This window comes from Furipterus horrens, unplaced genomic scaffold (assembly GCF_987537825.1).
Source record: "Furipterus horrens unplaced genomic scaffold, mFurHor1.1.pri manual_scaffold_8, whole genome shotgun sequence".
Lineage (NCBI taxonomy): Eukaryota > Metazoa > Chordata > Mammalia > Chiroptera > Furipteridae > Furipterus > Furipterus horrens.
The window spans coordinates 17,895,445-17,913,536 of record NW_028327178.1 but is presented as its reverse complement, the minus strand read 5'-3'; the positions used below and the strand labels follow the sequence as shown (position 1 = coordinate 17,913,536).

The window sequence follows — 18,092 nt, the reverse complement described above, 5'->3', positions numbered from 1 at the left end:
CCCCACCCACCCCTTCTCCCACAGTCCATCCCCACCCTGTTACCCCATTGTCCATGTCTATGGGTCATTTATACTAGTCCCTTGAGGATATTTGTTTTTTATAGTCAAGCAGTGGGCTCTGAAGGCTCTTGTTTGTCCTTTTTGGTGACTCTGTGCTGGCTCAGGGCAGAGGCCACATCTTTCCGGGTACCCAGGGTCTAGTACTGTGCCTGTCATGTGTTGAGTAAGTGCCCTGTGTTTGTTGTGCTCCGAGTCAGGGCAGAGTCAGGGGAACACTGAAGGGACCTCTCTTTTGCACTCTGAAAGTTCAGTGTCCCCAGCTCTGTTCTTTCGCCTGTCACTACAAATCAGACCAGAATGTTGGATATCTTCTTCTCCCTTGGATAGTGCTGGATGAGAGGGACAAATTCATCATTACCTGTCCCCCCAATAGTTCTGACCAGCCCTGCGTGGCCTCCTGTTCCATCTATCCTAGCGCAGCTCTTCCTGTTAGTTACAGCTTACACTGGTGTGTCCCTGGTGAGAGGGGACTCTGCTGAAATCCAAGATGTGCGCCCCTCGTGCTCAGTTGTGCAGGGAGGGCGTTTCCGCTGCTGCGGTTCTCATGCATGTTAGGCAGGCACATTTCTGGTTTGGCTCCCCAGCCTTGGCCTTGCATTCCGGGAGGCGTATCTCAGCTCCGCTGAACTGGATCCACCTCCACCTCAAAACCTTCAGGCCCATTCCTTATCCAGCTGTAGGAAAATGTTTCAAGTTTTTGTTGAAGCAAAGAGGACCTGACCCTGTTAACCTCGGTCAATGTCAAAGGACCAGCTCCGTAATCCCAGGCTCAAAAAGAAAAATGTGTTTTCCCCTCCTCGATTCAGTGCCCAGTAAAACTGCCCTACTGCCAGGACGTGAGCACCATTTTAGATACTGTGAATCGACTTAGCAACCTCCTGAACTCTGGACACTGTCTGCCTACAACAGACGTCATGACTTCTAACGTTCTGGACTCTCTAGAGAAGGTGATGGGGATGCAGTCTCTCCAAGGGCCTCGCCCCCAGGGAGACTGAATGACTGAGCACCTGGATGGCCTCATTTATAAACGTGGCAGCCTGGGGACCAGCCTGTGGGGAGTGGAAATGCAGTCCCCCAGCAGCTGTCAATGAATGCTCCCAAGGTGGTATCGGAATGACACTTCTCATCTGTCTTCATGAGGTTGGTAGGACTAAGTTTGACTGCGTGTACCTATAGGTTAATCGTACTGTCGTGTATGCTCTAAAATACTGTTTTTTGTTGCTGTTTGTTTTTATTTTTTAAGTAAGAAAATGTAAGACAGGCTGAGAGATGGCAGGTCTCCTGGAAGTAGCCTGAGGGGGTTGAAGAAGCATCGGCACAGATCTCAGCTCCCAAGGGTTTTAGTCCTGGCTCTTGTGGTTTAGGGGTGTCACATCTCAGCTCCATGCTTACGTTTCCTCACCTATAACATGTGGGATTGGTTTGCTTATTTCCTGTGTTTATTTTTCGTGTGTTAATATGTCTGAGGTCAGGGTGCATCTTACTATTGCTGGCCGCCAGCCACATGACAGGTATGACATAGCCGTCATTGCCTAAGCAGGCGTGAATGTGGTCCTGCTCTTCAGACTGTCGTGACCTTGGTCGAATTAGGTGCACTGTTGGTTGTTCACATGTTCAGTGTAATTGTCATTCATGGTCTTCAAAAAGACCTCACCATGATTTATTATTGGCACCAAAATTTACTACTCACAAAGAAGGGCATGGAAACAGTAGCAGAGCATTGATTTGATATCAGAAAAGCAAATATTCACTGTTGGGGAAAAAACTGCAATCTCATGCTTTGAAAACAACAAGAATTGCCAGTCTTATGCATGCTAAGCAATGCTACCTCCAAAGGCAGGAGAAATCCCCACCATTCCTCAGAAGAGATGAAAGGATCTCAAAGCCACACGAGACTATGATATAAAGGCATTATATCATAGTTTAATTGGCAGCATTTTTCTTTTTTTTTGTGGCTCATAAAATAACAGTGGATCTTACAACTGATGACTTTACTTTCTAAAGTTTCTCCTGGTTTTCATATATAATAGTCACATTTGTGAGCCCTGGCTGGTTTGGCTCAGTGGATTGAGCGTCGGCTTGCGAGCTAAGTGTCGCTGGTTCGATCTTCCAGTCAGGGCACATCAGAGAAGGAAAACTCTGACTCCAAAAAACCTCCGCTGCCTTGCGGCATACCTTTTCAGGGGAAAGGCTAAGGGAGTAAACCCCGACAGAAAATCCGGAGCCGGAGTCCCTAAGGCGGTTTGACGTTGCAGTCAACACCGGCAACTCCTGCGGCGCACCTGAAGCCAAGCTGTATTGACTCCGTCTTTCCCTTGGACCCTTCAGCTGCGAAGAGAGGGGGGGTCTGCTGCATGGGCAACAGCAGACCCTCCATATCACCCTGCCCAGGCTCTGTAGCTTCAGCTCCACTGGAGAGGACACTCCAGCGTCATCGCAAGATGTCGATTCAACACGGGAGGAGACAGACACCGTGTCACTCCCGAGTCGGACTGCACAGCCATTCTCGGCGGTGCAGATAGACTCTTAAGAAGCTACACCATCATCTCTCGAGATGGACGGCTGCCGACAACAACAAGTCACATTTGTGTTTTTCTTTCAATTAGGGCAAGTTAATAAAAATAGTATTGTCATTATTCCTCTCATGCGTTGGTGCTTTTCCTCTGAGACCCACAGCACTTGACTCATGATATCAGTTGTCTGGTTACTCTCTTCCCCTACCTGTTGTGTCCCTAGCACCTAACACCAAGCTTGAGTGAGTACTTTTTAAATGAATGGATGGATGACTGTATGAATGAATGGGTGGCTGGCCGGCTAGCTGGATGGATGGATTGATCAATATATGGATAGATGGATGGATAAATGAAAGAATGGATGGTTGGATGGATAAATGGATGGATGGATGGATGGATGGATGGACGGATGGATGGAGCTGCTCCAGGAGATGCATCCCCATCTTTGGTGAGGCAGCAGAATCCCTTCTAAAAAAGTTACAGACATTTCTCCCAGATTCAGTGGGAAAATAGACTGAGTTTTTCAGGCTTTTTGTTGATTCATATACAGGTTTAGATGATTCTCACCAGCACAGTGCTCTCTGGAGAGCTCTCCAAGATAATGGTCCAGAGATTCTGACCCAAGGCCATCATCTTGGAGCCAGCTTGTTTAGATACACTAATTTTTTTAAACTTCATTGAGATAATTCACATACCATACAGTTCACCTTTTTAAAGTGTGCTATTAGATGGTTTTCAGTAGAATCACAGATATGGGCACCCACAGTCAGTATTAGGACATCTTCATCACCTCCAAAAGAAACTTCATACCCTTTAGCTGTTGCCACCACCATCCTTCCTCCCTATCCCTTCCTGCTCCCCAACCCTAAGCAACTATGGTCTACTTTCTGTATCTATAAATTTTCATATTCTGGACATTTTACATTAGTGGAATCATATAATGGAGTCATAATGATCTTAAAATTCATTTGTATTTCAGCGTGTATCAGTACTTCATTCCTTTTTATGGCCAAGTAATATTTCATTGCATGTATGTACCTGTATCACATTTTGTGGACATTTGGGTTGTTTCCATGTTTTGACTATTGTTCATAAGGCTTCTAAAAACATTTATGTACAAGTTTTTGTATGGATGTATGTTTTCATTTCTCTTGAGTATATGCCTAGGAATAGAACTGTTGGGTTCTATGTTAACTCTGTGTTGAGTCGTTTGAGGATCTACTAGACTGTTTTCCAAAGCAGCCACACCATATTCTCATTGGCATTGTCAGTGTGTGAGGGCTCTGATTTCTCCATGTCCTCACCAACTCTTGACTCGGTTATTTGCTCAGTCCTTTCCCCAATGGAAGGCCCCTTTGTGCCTTTATGTCTCTTCTTCCCTGTGTCTCAGCAGAGGGGAGTGTGTAGAGGGCTGTGGGGAGTTTCCCAATTAATTAACTTGCTTGCTCCCCATAGTTGTAACTGGCTGCAGACTGCTCCTGCTGGGTACGTGTAAAGAGGTTATCTGTTGCTACCACACTCTAGTGGGTGAAATTAGCCTCAGGGATAATGGGACTAGAGAACCTGAGGATTGTGATGGACAGCCATCCAGGATCTACCACCAAGGGGGCTCTCTCTGCAATGCATCTGGCTGCATCTGGGTGTCTTTGCTGCAGCCCCCCAGCCTAGCCCTGGGGAGAGAGCTCCTAGGTCACAGAGACCTTGGATGGGCAATTCCATGGGCCTCCTGCAGGTAGCCCATGGCCTTCCATGCATCTTCTTTAGATTGTACTTTGTGCAGGTCCTGAAAGTATATGATGATGAGAAAGATAAAATGATCCCTGTCCACAGACTGTATACTGTAGTGGGTTCTCAGAGGAAATGGCTTGGAGCTCAGACTCTGGCTGCCTATTTCTCTAATTACTTAACGTCAGCATGTCCCACAGAGAAACACTTGGGGAAACTAACTCCAGGAGAACTACCTGCATCTTCATCATGTCTCTGGTCAACAGCTCTCATCTCTGGCTTGCCCATCCATCGCCGGAAACCTCCGTGATCGGGGCTCTGTGTCCCACAGCATTGAAGACATAACTAGAAAGTGTGTGGGCAACTACTGTCTGCCTCAGTTTCCTCATTTGTACAGTGGGGACAAAAATGATGCCTATGTTATAGAATTGTCTTGGATTAAATGAATATATACCAGGTATTTATCACAGGGCTTGGCACATAATAAATGCTCAGCAAATGTTAGTATCTTTTATTTATCAGGGAGAGCCATTTAGAATTGCTTTAGAAAAATAAATAGGGTATGAGAGGAAAACTGGAAACCAACGGTCTGCGGGGAGTCCAACATTGGTGTCTTGCTTTCCAGCTTTGGCAAAGGTCAGGGGGCAGCTGACCCTGGGTAGGAGTAGCCCTTCCTGGGGGCCTCCAAGCAAAGGCAGAGGCAGCTGCTCCAGGAATTGGGGGTCTGGCCTTTTGTTTTCTGTGGGTTTTACACTCCTGGGCTCTGGCTGGTCAGCTCTTTATCTCCCTGTGGCTCATAGAGAATTCAGGGAGAGCTCTAAGAGCCCTGGACCCTGGATGAGTTTGAAACTCCGGAGGTTACTGTCTAGGGGCCTCAGGCATTGCAACTGACACACATGGGCCACGCAGGCAAAGAGGGGTCCGCCCAGCCTTGCTGTATTAGCTGCATCCACGGCTCCCGTCTGCTGCTATCAGAGGGGACAGAATGTAGTTACCTGCTGGCCATTTCCTCATTGCAGGGAGTCCACTATCAAATACTCACGGATTAACTAAACATGCAGTGGGCCCAGGTGTGGCTCCCTGGGGGTGAGAGAAGGAGCAGACACATCTGGGCCTCTAAGAGCTCTTGGTTTAGTTGGGGAAGGAAGTGGCCCTTCAGACCACTTCAGGGCTGAGCTGGAGTGTGGGCAGGGCATTCAGGGGAGCGGCAGGACAGCCCTGTGCATTTATATGCCCCTTCTCCCCTCCCTTGAGATATGCAGAAAGGGCATCCCTTTCCCTGGACAGAGCTGGGGGCTACTCTGCTTTCTGTGGTTGGCTGTTTTCTTTGCTTCCAGTGCAGTCCTGTCCTTGCACAGTGACACAGACTTCCTGTCATGTCTGTGGCTGCCTGCAGCCAGGTTGGCATTGAGTCCTTCTAGAAACTTTTCTTTTTCTTTGCAATTATTCTGTGTATTTCTGTTTTGGACTGTCCTTGTTCTTGATTTCCAAGTTCTTAGGGACACCTGTCATTTTTGACCTATGATTCACCTACAGTTACTTTCTTAGAGAAGGTCTCAAACTCAGATGCCTGTGAGGGCCAGGCAGATAACGTGTGAGTGAGCGTGGGACCATGTGAGAATGATGGTTTGAGCCTTGTGAAGATGTTAAGGAGTGCTGAGGTCTGTGGAGAACTAGAAGTTCCATGTCCCATCTGAAAGGGTCAGCCTCACTTAGCTCTAGCTGATGCTGCAGTGTGGTAAGGTGGGACAGTGTTGCTGGATCTCCCAATATCCTTTTATTTTTTTAAATTTTTCTTCTTCTTTTCTTTTCCTTAAAAACAATTTTTTTTTGATCTCCCAACTTTTTAAGAAAATCAGAAATGTGTGTGTGTGTGTGTGTGTGTGTGTTTTACATGAAATGTCTTAATTTTAAAATGTTGGCTCAAATATTTTTAAAATACTGAACAGGCAAAACAAAACACACTGTAGTCCAGACGGGGCCCCAAACAAGCACTTGCCATCTCTGCTTTGTGGTTATGCTCCTGTCCACTTAGTCATCCAGAGCAGGGGCAGAGGTCAAAGGTCCCATGAGCAGCTGCTCTGGGTGTTCCAAAGGGTGGAGGTCACTGTGAGCTGGGGTGGTCGGGGTGGTCCAGGAGCCATCATTAAGGCAGAAGAAGGGAGAGGAAAAGGGGTGCTGCTCTCACAGTAAGCCAGCTCTGCCTTCCCAGCCACAGGCCAGACCTGCAGGGTCACAGCCCTGCCAAGGGTCAGGCTGTGTGGAACCTGTTCCCAGTTTCGGAGACCCCATCGACTTGGAAACTGCCCAACACTGTCACTGCTCCAGCTGGGCTCTAGTTCAGGAAGTTGTTGCCAGCAGAAAGAGATCTGACTAGAGACCCTGGTTACCCTGAGAGAGACACTGGGGAGAGTGTCACCTGAGAAGGAAGCCCTCAGGTGTTGGGCCCCCATGCTTGGAGGAGCTTTCTGGTCTTGACCTGAGGTGCTCTCGCAGGTACACTGCCAGGTTCAGAGCAGGACACTGTTGGTCTCCCTCCCCGGCATGCTCCGAGTTGATTTTTACTCTTTGTCCGTCAACTCAGAAGCTTTTGAAGACCAGCAGTGGACCCATCCTATCTACCCCCAGAGTCCATAGAGGAGAGAGCAAGAGTCTCCGTGAGTCAGTCCATGCAGGTTGGTAAAGCTGAAAGTTAACCCAGGAATAAGAATACAGGAAAGGGGCAAACTGAGGCCCATGCAGGGCACAGGCAGTTCAGAGTGGGGAGGCATTAGGGAGTAGTGGAATCTGTGGCTAGCCGGAGTGCAGAAACAGCAGTGACGAGTGGTAGCCAGAGTGGCCAAGGAGGAGCTTCATGGAGAAGGTGTGTCTGGAGCTGGACCTAGAGGGAGAGGGTGCAATTCAGAGAGGTGGGAGAGAATGCAGAAGACAAAGTAGGGCATAGCAGCGGCAGATCACAACCAATAATTGAGTGCTTGCTGTATACCTAGCTGTGTTGAGCACATTCTCATGCATTCTCTCACTTAATCCTCACAACACCTTATGAGGTGGTTGCATCATCAGTCTACTTTAAAGATGAGGATACAGGCTGCCCAAGGTCAGTGAATTGGCCAGCATTGGAAGCAAGCATCGGAAACCATAACCATTATATTACCCTATCTTAGGAGCTGGAGGCAGTGAGGAAGCCACCTGACTCCAGTCAGGGATGTGGCTAGCTGGCCAGTAATCCTCCAGCCTTGATATTTTATCTTCCCTGTGGGGCTTTACCTGTGACTTCCATGCCCCCTGGTGCCTATAGGGCATGGTATACAGCAGGCGCTCAGTACCTGTTGGGGTGAATTGCCTTGAGGAGGCTCTTGACCCGTGGCTTTGGTGGCCAGTAGGAAGGGAGATTGGACACGTCCACTCCCAGCACCCTTGGCTTTAATGTCCTAAGAGCTGGGAGAGACTGGGGGAGAGCCAAGGCCCAGCGGCAGTGAGTGGGAGCTCCAAGGAGGCCCACTGTCTGGGCAAGAGTGTCCTGAGGTGGGCGTGGGAAGGCTGGGGAGTTGCAAGCCAGTCTTTGTCCTGGGCTTGAGGTCATGGGAGGTATAGGATGGAGCAGGGCCTCAAGGACCATGCAGTCTTGTCAAGACAAGATAAAAACCCATAAAAAATTCAAGAGCAGGACAAGAGTTGGGTAACAGCACAGGGGAGGATGAGGTGTCAGGAGGCAGCCTGTGCTCAGTGCCAAAGGAGCAGGTTGGGGGGTCAGTGCAGGGAGCCCTGTGGAGGCTCCTTTGGGGCTTGCAGGCCCAAGGGCAGAGCAGACCTGGACAACAGGGTTGTCAAGGGACAAAGTGGGGGCCGGACCTCCCAGAGCCTGCCCCGCCTGCCTGCATGCAGGCCTCCGCAGAGTCCAAGCCCAGGAAGCTGCTGTGTCAGGGTTCTTCCCCTGAGGGGACTTTCCCATCAGGAGCCTGCAATGTGACGTGTCTCCTGGCAGACTGCTAAGGATGCCCTCCTCGTTCCGGCAGGTGAACTTGCTCCCTTTCCCCGTGGCCTTCCTTCTCAAAGCCTGTCTGGGGCACCGGCTGCAGTGCGTGTGCTGAGGCGAGAAGGATTCTCAGCCAATCTCTGGCCTTCCTGGCCCGCAGTGACCTGGCCCCTCACCATGAAATGCAGTTCAGCTCCTCAGTGCCTCCTGGAGGCTGTTCTCGGGGAGAGAGCCCTGGGGTTCCATTTGTCTTTGCCATGGAGGTTCTGAAAGAACCACAGGGCTTGGTCCCGGGCCCTGATAGAGTGGGGGCTCAGTAGGGTGTGAAAATGATTCCATGATTGGGGGGTTATCTGGTATTTAGGAATATCTGTCCTCTTCTTGGCAGTCATCGGGGGAGGTGACTTAGCCCAGCAGGGTGTCCCCTGGGATGGCACATTGTTGAGGGCCTAGAGTCTGGGGACCTGCATTGCAGGCATGACTGTATCTGTAGGCAGGTTGTTTCCCTTTTCTGGGCCCCAGTGTCCTCATCTGCACAAGGACGGGGCTGGATTCTCTAAGGATCATTGAGGTCCTCCAACCTGTTCAGACCAGGTAGATGTGCCCGAGCCCCCATGCAGGACTCTGAGCAGGTGCTGTTCTATGCACCTGGCTCTGAGAGCCCAGGATGGAGGCAGGTGGTCCTCAGGTCCAACAATAAATAATAATTTTGCCTGTTGAGGTCCTGCCTGGCCCCAAGTGGAGTGCTGCCCCTCTTCAGGGAGCTGACCTATTGGCCAAAGAGTCAGGATGAGGAACCCAGGCCAGGGTGACTCAGCCAAATAATGGATTGAAGGGAGGGAGAGGTTTTCTAGATCTTGGCAATCTGAAGTGAGATCCTGACCAGCAGCAACATCCCCTGGAAGCTGGTTAGAAAAGCAGAATCTCCGGCCCCACCTCTGATCCACAGAGTCTGAACCTGCATTTTAACATGATTGCTTGTGATTCACGTGCAACTTAAAGTTTGGGATGTGCTGCCCTCTGCCACTTAAATTCTCTCTCCCTCTTTTTTAAAGGGTTATTTATTTATTTTTAGAGAGAGGGGAAGGGAGGGAGAAAAAGAGGGTAAGAAACATCAATGTGTTAGAGAAACAGTGATCGGCTGACTCAACCCAGGCATGTGACCCAGCCAGGAATCGAACTAGCAACCTTTTGGACCGCAGGACGATGCCCAACCCACTGAGCCACACCAGGCAGGTTGGCCCACTTAAACTCCTAAGACCATGCCTTTCAGAAAGAAGTACATTTTCCACGTGTAGGTAAAACAAAATTCCATGAAACAATTGTTCCCCTTACAATGTGTGTCACTCACGATACTTCCAATATAGCTCTATATTTTTAATGCTGAGATCGTGATTGTATTTTACACTAAGTTCATTTTACAGCCCGCTAAATCACTGAGACCTGCAGTTTGAAAAACAGTGTGCACCTAGCTAACACCCTGACTGATGTCTGAGTGACAAGGGGTTACCCGGGTGTGTGCATGGGGGAGAGTCGGTAATTTAGAGGACACCAGGTATCCTGGACTCCTGAGACAGTAAATGTTGCCAGCTTCTGATCTTCCCCACTCCTGGTGGTTGGGGACCTGAGGCTCCTGGTTGCAGAGGCATTGGTGGAATTCTGCTTTTCTTTTGCAAAGAGCGACGCGTCCCAGAGTCCTCAGGTCATCACTGACAGGGATGGCTGAGCACAGAGCTGCAGTGTTAAGGGGAAAGGCATTGTCCCCGGATTCCCATTCGTGCCGGAGGCAGAGCGTGGGCCAGATCTGGAGGGGTGGGCTGGCAGTGGACATCGTGAAGGGGGTCCCCACAGCTCCCTCAGGGAGAGCTATGGGTGGGCTCTGTTCCCAGCGGGCAGCATGGCTGTGCCCTGCCCCCGCCCTGCCTGACAGCCTTGGTGCAGGCTCCGGGGAGGGTGTCAGTGGCCAACACCATTTAGAGGCAGGAAAGGGAGAAGGGATGGCCCCTGTGTCACAGGGTCACCAGGAGGCAGCTGCTGGAGGGGAGCCCAGGGGAGCGAGGCTGTGCTGTGACAGAAGGGAAGGGAAGGGGCCCTGGGAAAGGCCAGGTAAACAAGATTCCACACCAGGTGAGCAATGGGGACCCGAGCAATGGTGACGGGCTGGGCTCTGCTGTCCACTCAACGCTCCATGCACCCACCTCCACCTTCAGAGTGGCTTTCCTGCTAGGATGGGTGGAAAGACCCACAGGCTCCAAGGCCACCGAGCTCAGGAGCCCAGAGCAAGCCCCCTGCAGCACCACACAGCTCCCTGGCAGTGGGCCGGGGGTCCAAGGGAAGCTGGGCCCCTGCAGCAGCCAAAAGCAAAAACAAACAAAAAACAAACCATGCGTCAGGAATGCAGAAACAGGGACCTTCCTGGGCTTCCTCCGTAAGGTCCCAGATGGGTAGGGTGTCCAGGTGAGTTGCAAGGTGAGAACTGAGGGAAGGGTCTGATGAGGGCGAGGGGTGCGTGCTGCCCCCTTTCAGGGCCTGGAGTGGTGGAGTCCCTGGAGAAGGGCTGATGGCAGAGAAGCAGAAGTTTCTCATCTGGTTTGCAGGTCACTGAATTTATCCTGGGCACTGTGGGAGGAGGTAATGCCTCTTAATGCCTTGGCTCTTCTTAAAGGGATTGGCTAAATTTATAGCTGCTAATGCCATTGGTCGCTGGGTGGGAAGAAAGGATGCTGAGCAGGCTGAGAAGGTCCCTGCTTCTTGCCCCCGGGCCCTCTGTTTTCCTCCAGCCCTCTAGGTCTTGTGGAAGCAGACACAAAGGCAGGCAGGACCAGAGGGTGTGGGGAGAGACTCCTGACTTCATGCAGGGAGACCCATGCTGTCAGCAGAAGCACCTTTACCGCCTGCTGATTGGCAAGGAAGCCACGCCACTCTGGGCAGAGGGCAGCAAGGGGAAGTGTCACTGAGTCTGGGCAGGCAGGACATGGTGTATTGGTGTTTTTGTTTCGGGGGCTGGGATGAAGTCCCTTAACAGCACCAAGGGGAGACTGGATGCCACCCCTTTCACCAGACAGCTGTAGGTGGGCCTCAGTCCTGTCTGAGAAGCAGTCCCAGGAGTCTCCCAACCCTTCCATTTCTTCTGCATGCCCAGGCCCACCCCTCCTGCCTGCAGGCCCAGGGCTGCCCGCCCTTTATAGCAAAGAGCAGCCTCAGCGCTTCCCCCACTCCTGCTGCGTCCCTTTTTTGTCCCTCCACATCCATCACTTGGTGGGGCATGGGGGCAGGGAGGGTGGGGATGGCCGGTTCCTGGGGTGGGGCCTCCTTGTCTGCAGAGTTCTGCATTTGTGATGGCTGCCACGAAGGCGTCTCTTCTCTTCCATCCTCCTCTTTTTTCCTCTGATCTCATCCCCCTTATCACTGTCACTGATCATTAAAACGTAAGCTCCTCTTACTGACTCTCAGCTTAGCCAGTGGCCCAGCCGGTTGGGGGTTTCCTATCCTGATCTTACCGTGAATGGGAAACTGAGCCAGGAGGACACCTCAAAGCCCAGGCAGGAAGCGGGTAGAACAAACCCTGGGGGAAAGAGTCCCTTTATTTCTCTGCATCTCCACCAGTCTGAGAGATTTCTCTGTACCTCTACTTTTTTGCCCTAAAAGTCCGGCAGAACTTGTAGGTACTTACCCTGAAGAATTAGAAACAGACTCAGACAGATAATGTGTACACCCATGTTCCTAGCAGCATTACTCACCATGGACAAAGGTGAATTGAATGGATGAAGGAAAGGTTGTCTGTACTTTCAATATAATAGTCAGCCATAAAAAGGGGTGAAATTCTGACACGTGCTATAACATGGCTACAGCTTGAGGACATCATGATAAGTGAAATAAGGTGCATACAAAGGACAAATACTGTGTGATTCCACTCATACGGGGTTCCCAGCAGAGACGAATTCACAGGGACAGAAGGTCGAACAGTAGGTGCCAGGGGCTGGGGGAGGAGGAGTGAGGAGTTGATGTTTAATGGGCACAGAGTTTCTGTTTGGGAAGGTGAAGACGTTCTGGGGTTGGATGGTGATGTTGGTTATATAACCATCGTGAATGTGCTTAATGCCACTGAATTGTACACTTGAAAACGATTGTAGACCTGACTGGTGTGGCTCAGTTGGTTGGAGCGTCGTCCTGTAAACTGGAAAGTAGCAGGTTTGAGCCCTGATCTGGGCACATGCCTGGGCTGTGGGTTTGGTCCCCATCGGGGTGTGAACGGGAGGCATCAGTCAATGTTTCCTCCCTCCTGTCTTGTGCAGAGACAAAGCTGGGCTTCTCTGCTGAAGGAGGGACTCCTTGGCTCCCTGTTTGGGAACAAGGGAGCCCAAAGTGACAAGCTAGCCTGGTTTCCCCTCAGAAAGCAGAATTCCTGGAAGCACCCCAGGAGCAGGAGTCCCTGAGGGGAGTGACATGGGAGGGGGAGAGCCAGACAAAGGGGTATATGGGTCTGGTCACTACTGTGGGACAGCACCTCAGAAGTGTCATCTGAGAGACCTTGTAAAAAAGGGGTGTTTGCCCAGTTGTGGCAGCTCCTCGCACTTTCGGAGTGCAGGTCCCGGGTACCAGGTGGGCTCCTGCAGGTATTCGCTGGCGTGTGTCCATGGAGCTGACAGGCTGTGAATCAGGTGCGCGAATCTGATTGGGCAGCAGGGACTGTAGCAAAAGGGCAGCTGAGAGGGTGTGACGCGGGTGTCCAAGACAAGTGTCCAGTGAGGGGGAGTCCTCTTTGTCCCTCTGGACACCAGTACTCCACAGGGTGGGAATGGGTCTCAATGCCTATCCCTTTCCGCAGGAAGCCAGTGTGGGTGTGGGCCTCCCTCACAGGTGTGGCCCCAGGAGAGGCCCTCGTTTGTCTGGAAGAGCCCGGCAGAACAGGACAGAGGCTGCTGCTGGAGGCAGAGCCAGGCACGCCATCCTCCTGGAAAAGCTCCCTTCAAGTTTCTGCAAAGCCCAGTCCTCCACTTGTACCTTTCAAGGGTGCCAGGAAGCCCTAGATAAGATCTGAGGTCATTGAGGAATAATGGGCATGGCCTTAGGCAGCTCCTTTCAGCCCTCTCTGGACATCAGTCTTATCATGCCATCTGCTGAGGCCAGGAGCTAGGCAGGGGCCCAGCCCTCCAGAGCCCAGTATCCCCTGTGCAGAGTAAGAAGCACACACACAGCATGTGAGTTCACTGTGCATTGGAAGGGCAGTGGGTACTGGAGAATCGGAAAATGTCCTGTGGGCCTGAGCAGGCAGCCAGGAGGTGGGATGGAGAGGCAGTGAGGTGCAGGCAGAACTGGAGCTCTGCTGTGCTAACCTGGGCAAGTTACTTAACCTCTCTGAACCTCTGTTTTCTAAGTAGTATAATTATACTGATTTCATAGAGTTGTCGTGATGGGTAAGTGGGCGAAGGCATATCAAGTGCTGAGAAGAGTGCCTGGCACGTGAACTGGGAGCAGTACACATTAGCCTTCCCTGTTATTAATAGAAGTCGCAGTGTTCTTGCCCATCGGCCAAGGCTGAGTGAATCCTTTGCCCACCAGCCGCCATTAAACCTGGGGATTGGGCCAGTTGCAGATGGCCTTGAAGGGGCTATTCTAGCATTCCGTGGGTGTAAGGACCTCTAGGTTGGTGGGTGGAGGGAAGGGGAAAGTGCTTCTGGGTGAGGAGTACAGTGTGAGCTAAAGCAGAGGCAGGAAGCACACTGTGTTAGTTTTCTGTTGCTGCACAGGACATCACTACAAACTTAGTGGCTTACAGCAGCAACCCCATGTTCTGGAAGTTGGAGTTACACTCAGTGTATTATGAGGCTGAAATCAAAGTTCTCCAGGCTGAGTTCTTGTCTGGAGGCTCGGGGGATGAAGGGGGGAACAAAGTCTGCTCCTAAGCTTTCTGGGTTTGGGCATAATTTACTTCCTCGCCCCTGAGGTGCCCTTTTCTTCCTGTCATTGACCAGGGATGGCTCTCCACTCCTAGAGACTGCTACGTCCCTTGCCCATGTCCCTTCCTTCTTCAAGCCACCAATAACGTGTCCTGTCTTTCTTGTGCTTTGAATCTCTGTCTCTCCCTACAGTCCCACATTTAATGGGTACATGTGTTAGATCAGGCTCTCCTACAGAGTCTCCCTAAATTCAAGTCCTCTGATTGGGAAGTTAATTATATTTGCAAAATTCCTTCCCAGGACTACCTAGGCTAGTGTTTCATTGAGTAACTGGGAGAAGGCACACACCCAGGACCCTGCTATGGTTCTGCCTAGCCCGCAGGCATATTTCTGGGGCAAGGAGCGGTGTAGGTAGGGGGCTGGAGGGCGAGTGGAGGGGTAAAGTGGGTGTTGGTGGTGGGAGGGATATAACGCCACTGTAGGCCTTGAGTGGCAGGTGGAGGAAGAGGCGTCGGACATCCCACCCCCACCTCTGACTGTGGCCCTGCACCACTAGGCATGATCATCCCAATCTGAGCTGACTCCTTGCAGACCCACTGCCACCTAAGCCTCCACACCTGGGTTCCCTCGCTCTGATGAGGGCTCTAACCCTGAAACCTTGGACCACTCCCTCAGGAGTGGGACTGGCTGAAAACCCCAGGGCCACAGCTCAGGAGCCCAGAGCAGGCTCTTGCAGCAGCCAAAACCCCAGCAACTGAGTCAAGAAACCAGTGAAGAAGCTGTGTGTCCACCATCGCCAGTCCAAACTCTAGAAGGCCTGCAAGGGTGTGGGGGGGAGAGGGGTCACCATTGGTGAACTCGGCAGCATTTCTGGAACCCAGTGGCCATTCCTTGCCCTGCTTTGGATCCATTATTCAAAACCACAACAAACCCTTGATGACTGGCAAATAACTATGTTCTAAAAAAAGTTCTCATATCCAAGGTTTTGACATTCAGATGTTCCTTGAAACATACTAGGATCTTGTCTTTGTTATCAACGGTCACAGACTAGGCACACGCAGCGCCTTGTGGTCTCGGACCTCCGTGCACGCCTTACTCAGGCCCTCTGTGTGTGTCCAATGGTGGTGGTTCAGGAGACGAGACTGTTCTACTAGTTCTGATGGTGAAACCGCTGCAGGCTGTGCCCTCGGGCTGAGTATGGTACGGTCTCGGTTTGGACCAGTACCGAGCATCGCACACGTGACGGTGTTGGTCAGTTAGGGAAGCTCCCTGCCTTGTCTGGGCCTCACTTCCCCTCTCTATACAGGGGAGTTCCAGCATACGCTTCCCACTAACGAGGGCTTTGTCTCTGCCGGCAGCACCGCCTCACAGGGCCTTGTTCTCCCTCTCCCGCAGCCCTGACCCAGGCCCCTGAGCTGGACGGATGGAGAACTCCTCAGCAGCATCGGCCTCCTCCGAGGCTGGGAGCAGCCGCTCCCAGGAGATCGAGGAGCTTGAGCGCTTCATCGACAGCTACGTGCTCGAGTACCAGGTGCAGGGGCTGCTGGCAGACAAGACGGAGGGTGATGGTGAGAGCGAGAAAACGCAGTCCCATGTCTCCCAGGTGAGCGCTGCCTCCGAGGGAGACGGGGGCTGGGCTGGTATGGGGCCTGGGTAAACTCAAAGGGGGTATAAAAGGGACCCTAAATTTAGACAGCATATGCTTGCCTTGCCCTAGACTGCTGAGGTGCAGGTGGCCCCTACATACACAGAGCATGCAATCCATGCAGGAAGCCCCTCTCTGACCCACCTCTATTCTGTCCTACCCCATGGGGCAAATATGCAATTCATAGAACACAGATTTATTGAGTACCTACCCTATTCCCTGTCCTCCTTATGTCCTAGAAGAGATCTGGAGATTGTAGTTTATCCAAAATGTACACAATGAGAAGGCTGTAACCTGTGAATCTTCTCTGAGTTCAAATACAGGCCATGGTTGGCAGCCACAGACTTGAGTCCCTTGGGCACTCCCCCAGGGCTCTGTGTCACACCTAGTTAGTCACGGGAGGGTTCTGACCAGGCTCTCAGGTCGGCTCACCCCGTCCTGGGTCCGTCTGCGGCAGCCCTGGTCTTAGGTGGAAGGCGGGCTCAGATGCAAGACTGTGGGCCAAGATTTGGACGTCTCGAGTTCTCCCGAGTAGAGTCTGAGCCACGGAGGGCAGCAACCCTATCGCAGATGCTTTCACCTACCCCTGTAAATCCTCAGTAGATGCTTGTTCAAGAGCTGGCTCCAGATTTGCTTCTAGCTGCCTGTGTGACCTTGGACAATCCCTCAACTTCTATAAAGCTTGGTTTGCTTATCTGGCCAGTGGGGATGGTCCTGCTGCCTCAGGAGTGTTGGAAGGTCAGAGAAGCAGGGTGTTGTCTGCACAAGGAAACATGGGAGGGTTTCTGCTGTTCAGGGTCTGGGTCCCAGGTGTCCACTTCTTATACCTGTTGTCCCACCTTAAGCATGGAACGCCTCTGACAAGGAGAAGAGAGCTACTTGGGTGCCCTGCTTTGAAGAAAAGCTGAATGCAGCTGGCTGGGTGGGCAGAAGATTCAGATCCTCCAGCTCTTTAGAAAGCCAGAATGAACTTGTGGCTTTCCTGAAACTCTGAACTAGAAGTCAACCTGGGAAACTCTGAAGCCATGGTGGTCCACACCTTATCCCCATTTTGGAATAAGAAGAGAAAATCATCCTGGAGAGAGAATGAAAATATATGTGATGTTTCCCTTAGTGTCCTTGAAGTTCTAGAATCACAGTTAGTGTACCTTGTCCAGTATTCGCTCTACAGTGTGTTCTGGGTACCTGTCCTGTGTCTGGCACTGTCCTTGGACTGGGCCTCAGAGTTTGCTATGGAGAAAAATAAAGCCAGGTCGGGAAGGGTTTGCAATTTTAAATAGCATCTCAGAGAAGATATCACTGAGAAGGTGGAGGGGGCAGCCGTGCAGGTATCTGGGAGAGGAGCGTTCCAGACAGAGGGAGCAGCAGGTGCAAAGGCCTGAGCTGGAAAGGCTTTCCAGGTGCAGCAGGAGGCCAGTGTGACTGGGGCAGAGAGAAGGAGCGGGAGCCAGAGGAAATGGATCAGGGAGAAAGGATGTGCTGAGGCTGAGCCCTGGGGCCTGCCAACATTTAGAAAGCAGAGGTGTGACGGCGGACCAGCAAGAGACCAGGAGGGGTAGGCAGAAAGGCAGGAGGGAAACCAGGCAAGAGTGGAGTCTTAGAAGCCCCAGGAAGGATGTGCTTCAAGGAAGTGGCGGGGGGGTGGGGGTGGGGGCACACTGACTGCGTTGACTGCTGCTGCAGGTCACAGAAGAGGAGGACTGAGGATAACCTGATAGAGCCATCGGGGCTACTGGTGATCCTGAGTAGAGAGGTAGAGGTCAAGTGGTGGGGGCGAAGGTCAAGGAGACAGATTAGAGATGCAGGGGGTAATACAAATTCTCTCTGTATTGCAGAGGTTTTGTTGTCAAGGGGAGAGATGTGTTTGGGGAAGTGAGGTCAGAACAGGAGCATTTACAATGTCTTGTGCATTGAAGGGAATGGTCCAGGGCAGAGGGGATGGTTGCTGGAGCCATGACCTTGAGTAGGAGAGAGGACATGGCTTTGGCTGGGCCCCTAGCTGCTCAGCCACAATCACAGGAGGCAGCTGCCAGGCTTGCAGCCCCGCCTTTAAGACGACGCCTACTTGTGCAGCTGAGCTGTGGGTTTCTCCAGCTGCTTTCAGCCACAACTGTGCAGGTGCAGAGTTAGGAGAATTCACCCAGGATGGAGGTTTCTCTGGGCGCGGACAGTGGAGGGGAGAAGGGAGAGGTAGATGAAGCAGCGATGAGTGATGTTCCCTGACACTGAGCCAGGCCAAGAGGGGAGTGAGGACCCCAGGTGGGTGGTGGACA

General features: G+C 51.7%; 1 protein-coding gene across 4 annotated transcripts in view; it reads left to right on the top strand.

Annotated features, from left to right (window-relative positions):
* Window positions 1-18,092, top strand: part of CTIF (cap binding complex dependent translation initiation factor) — a 252,226-nt gene that overhangs the window by 43,684 nt on the left and 190,450 nt on the right. For all 4 annotated transcript variants that reach the window (XM_090285545.1, XM_090285544.1, XM_090285542.1 and 1 more), the window contains exon 2: window positions 15,570-15,777. In XM_090285545.1, coding sequence (XP_090141671.1) covers window positions 15,598-15,777 — 180 coding nt within the window. In that variant the 5' untranslated portion in view covers window positions 15,570-15,597. The remainder of the gene's footprint in view (window positions 1-15,569; window positions 15,778-18,092) is intronic.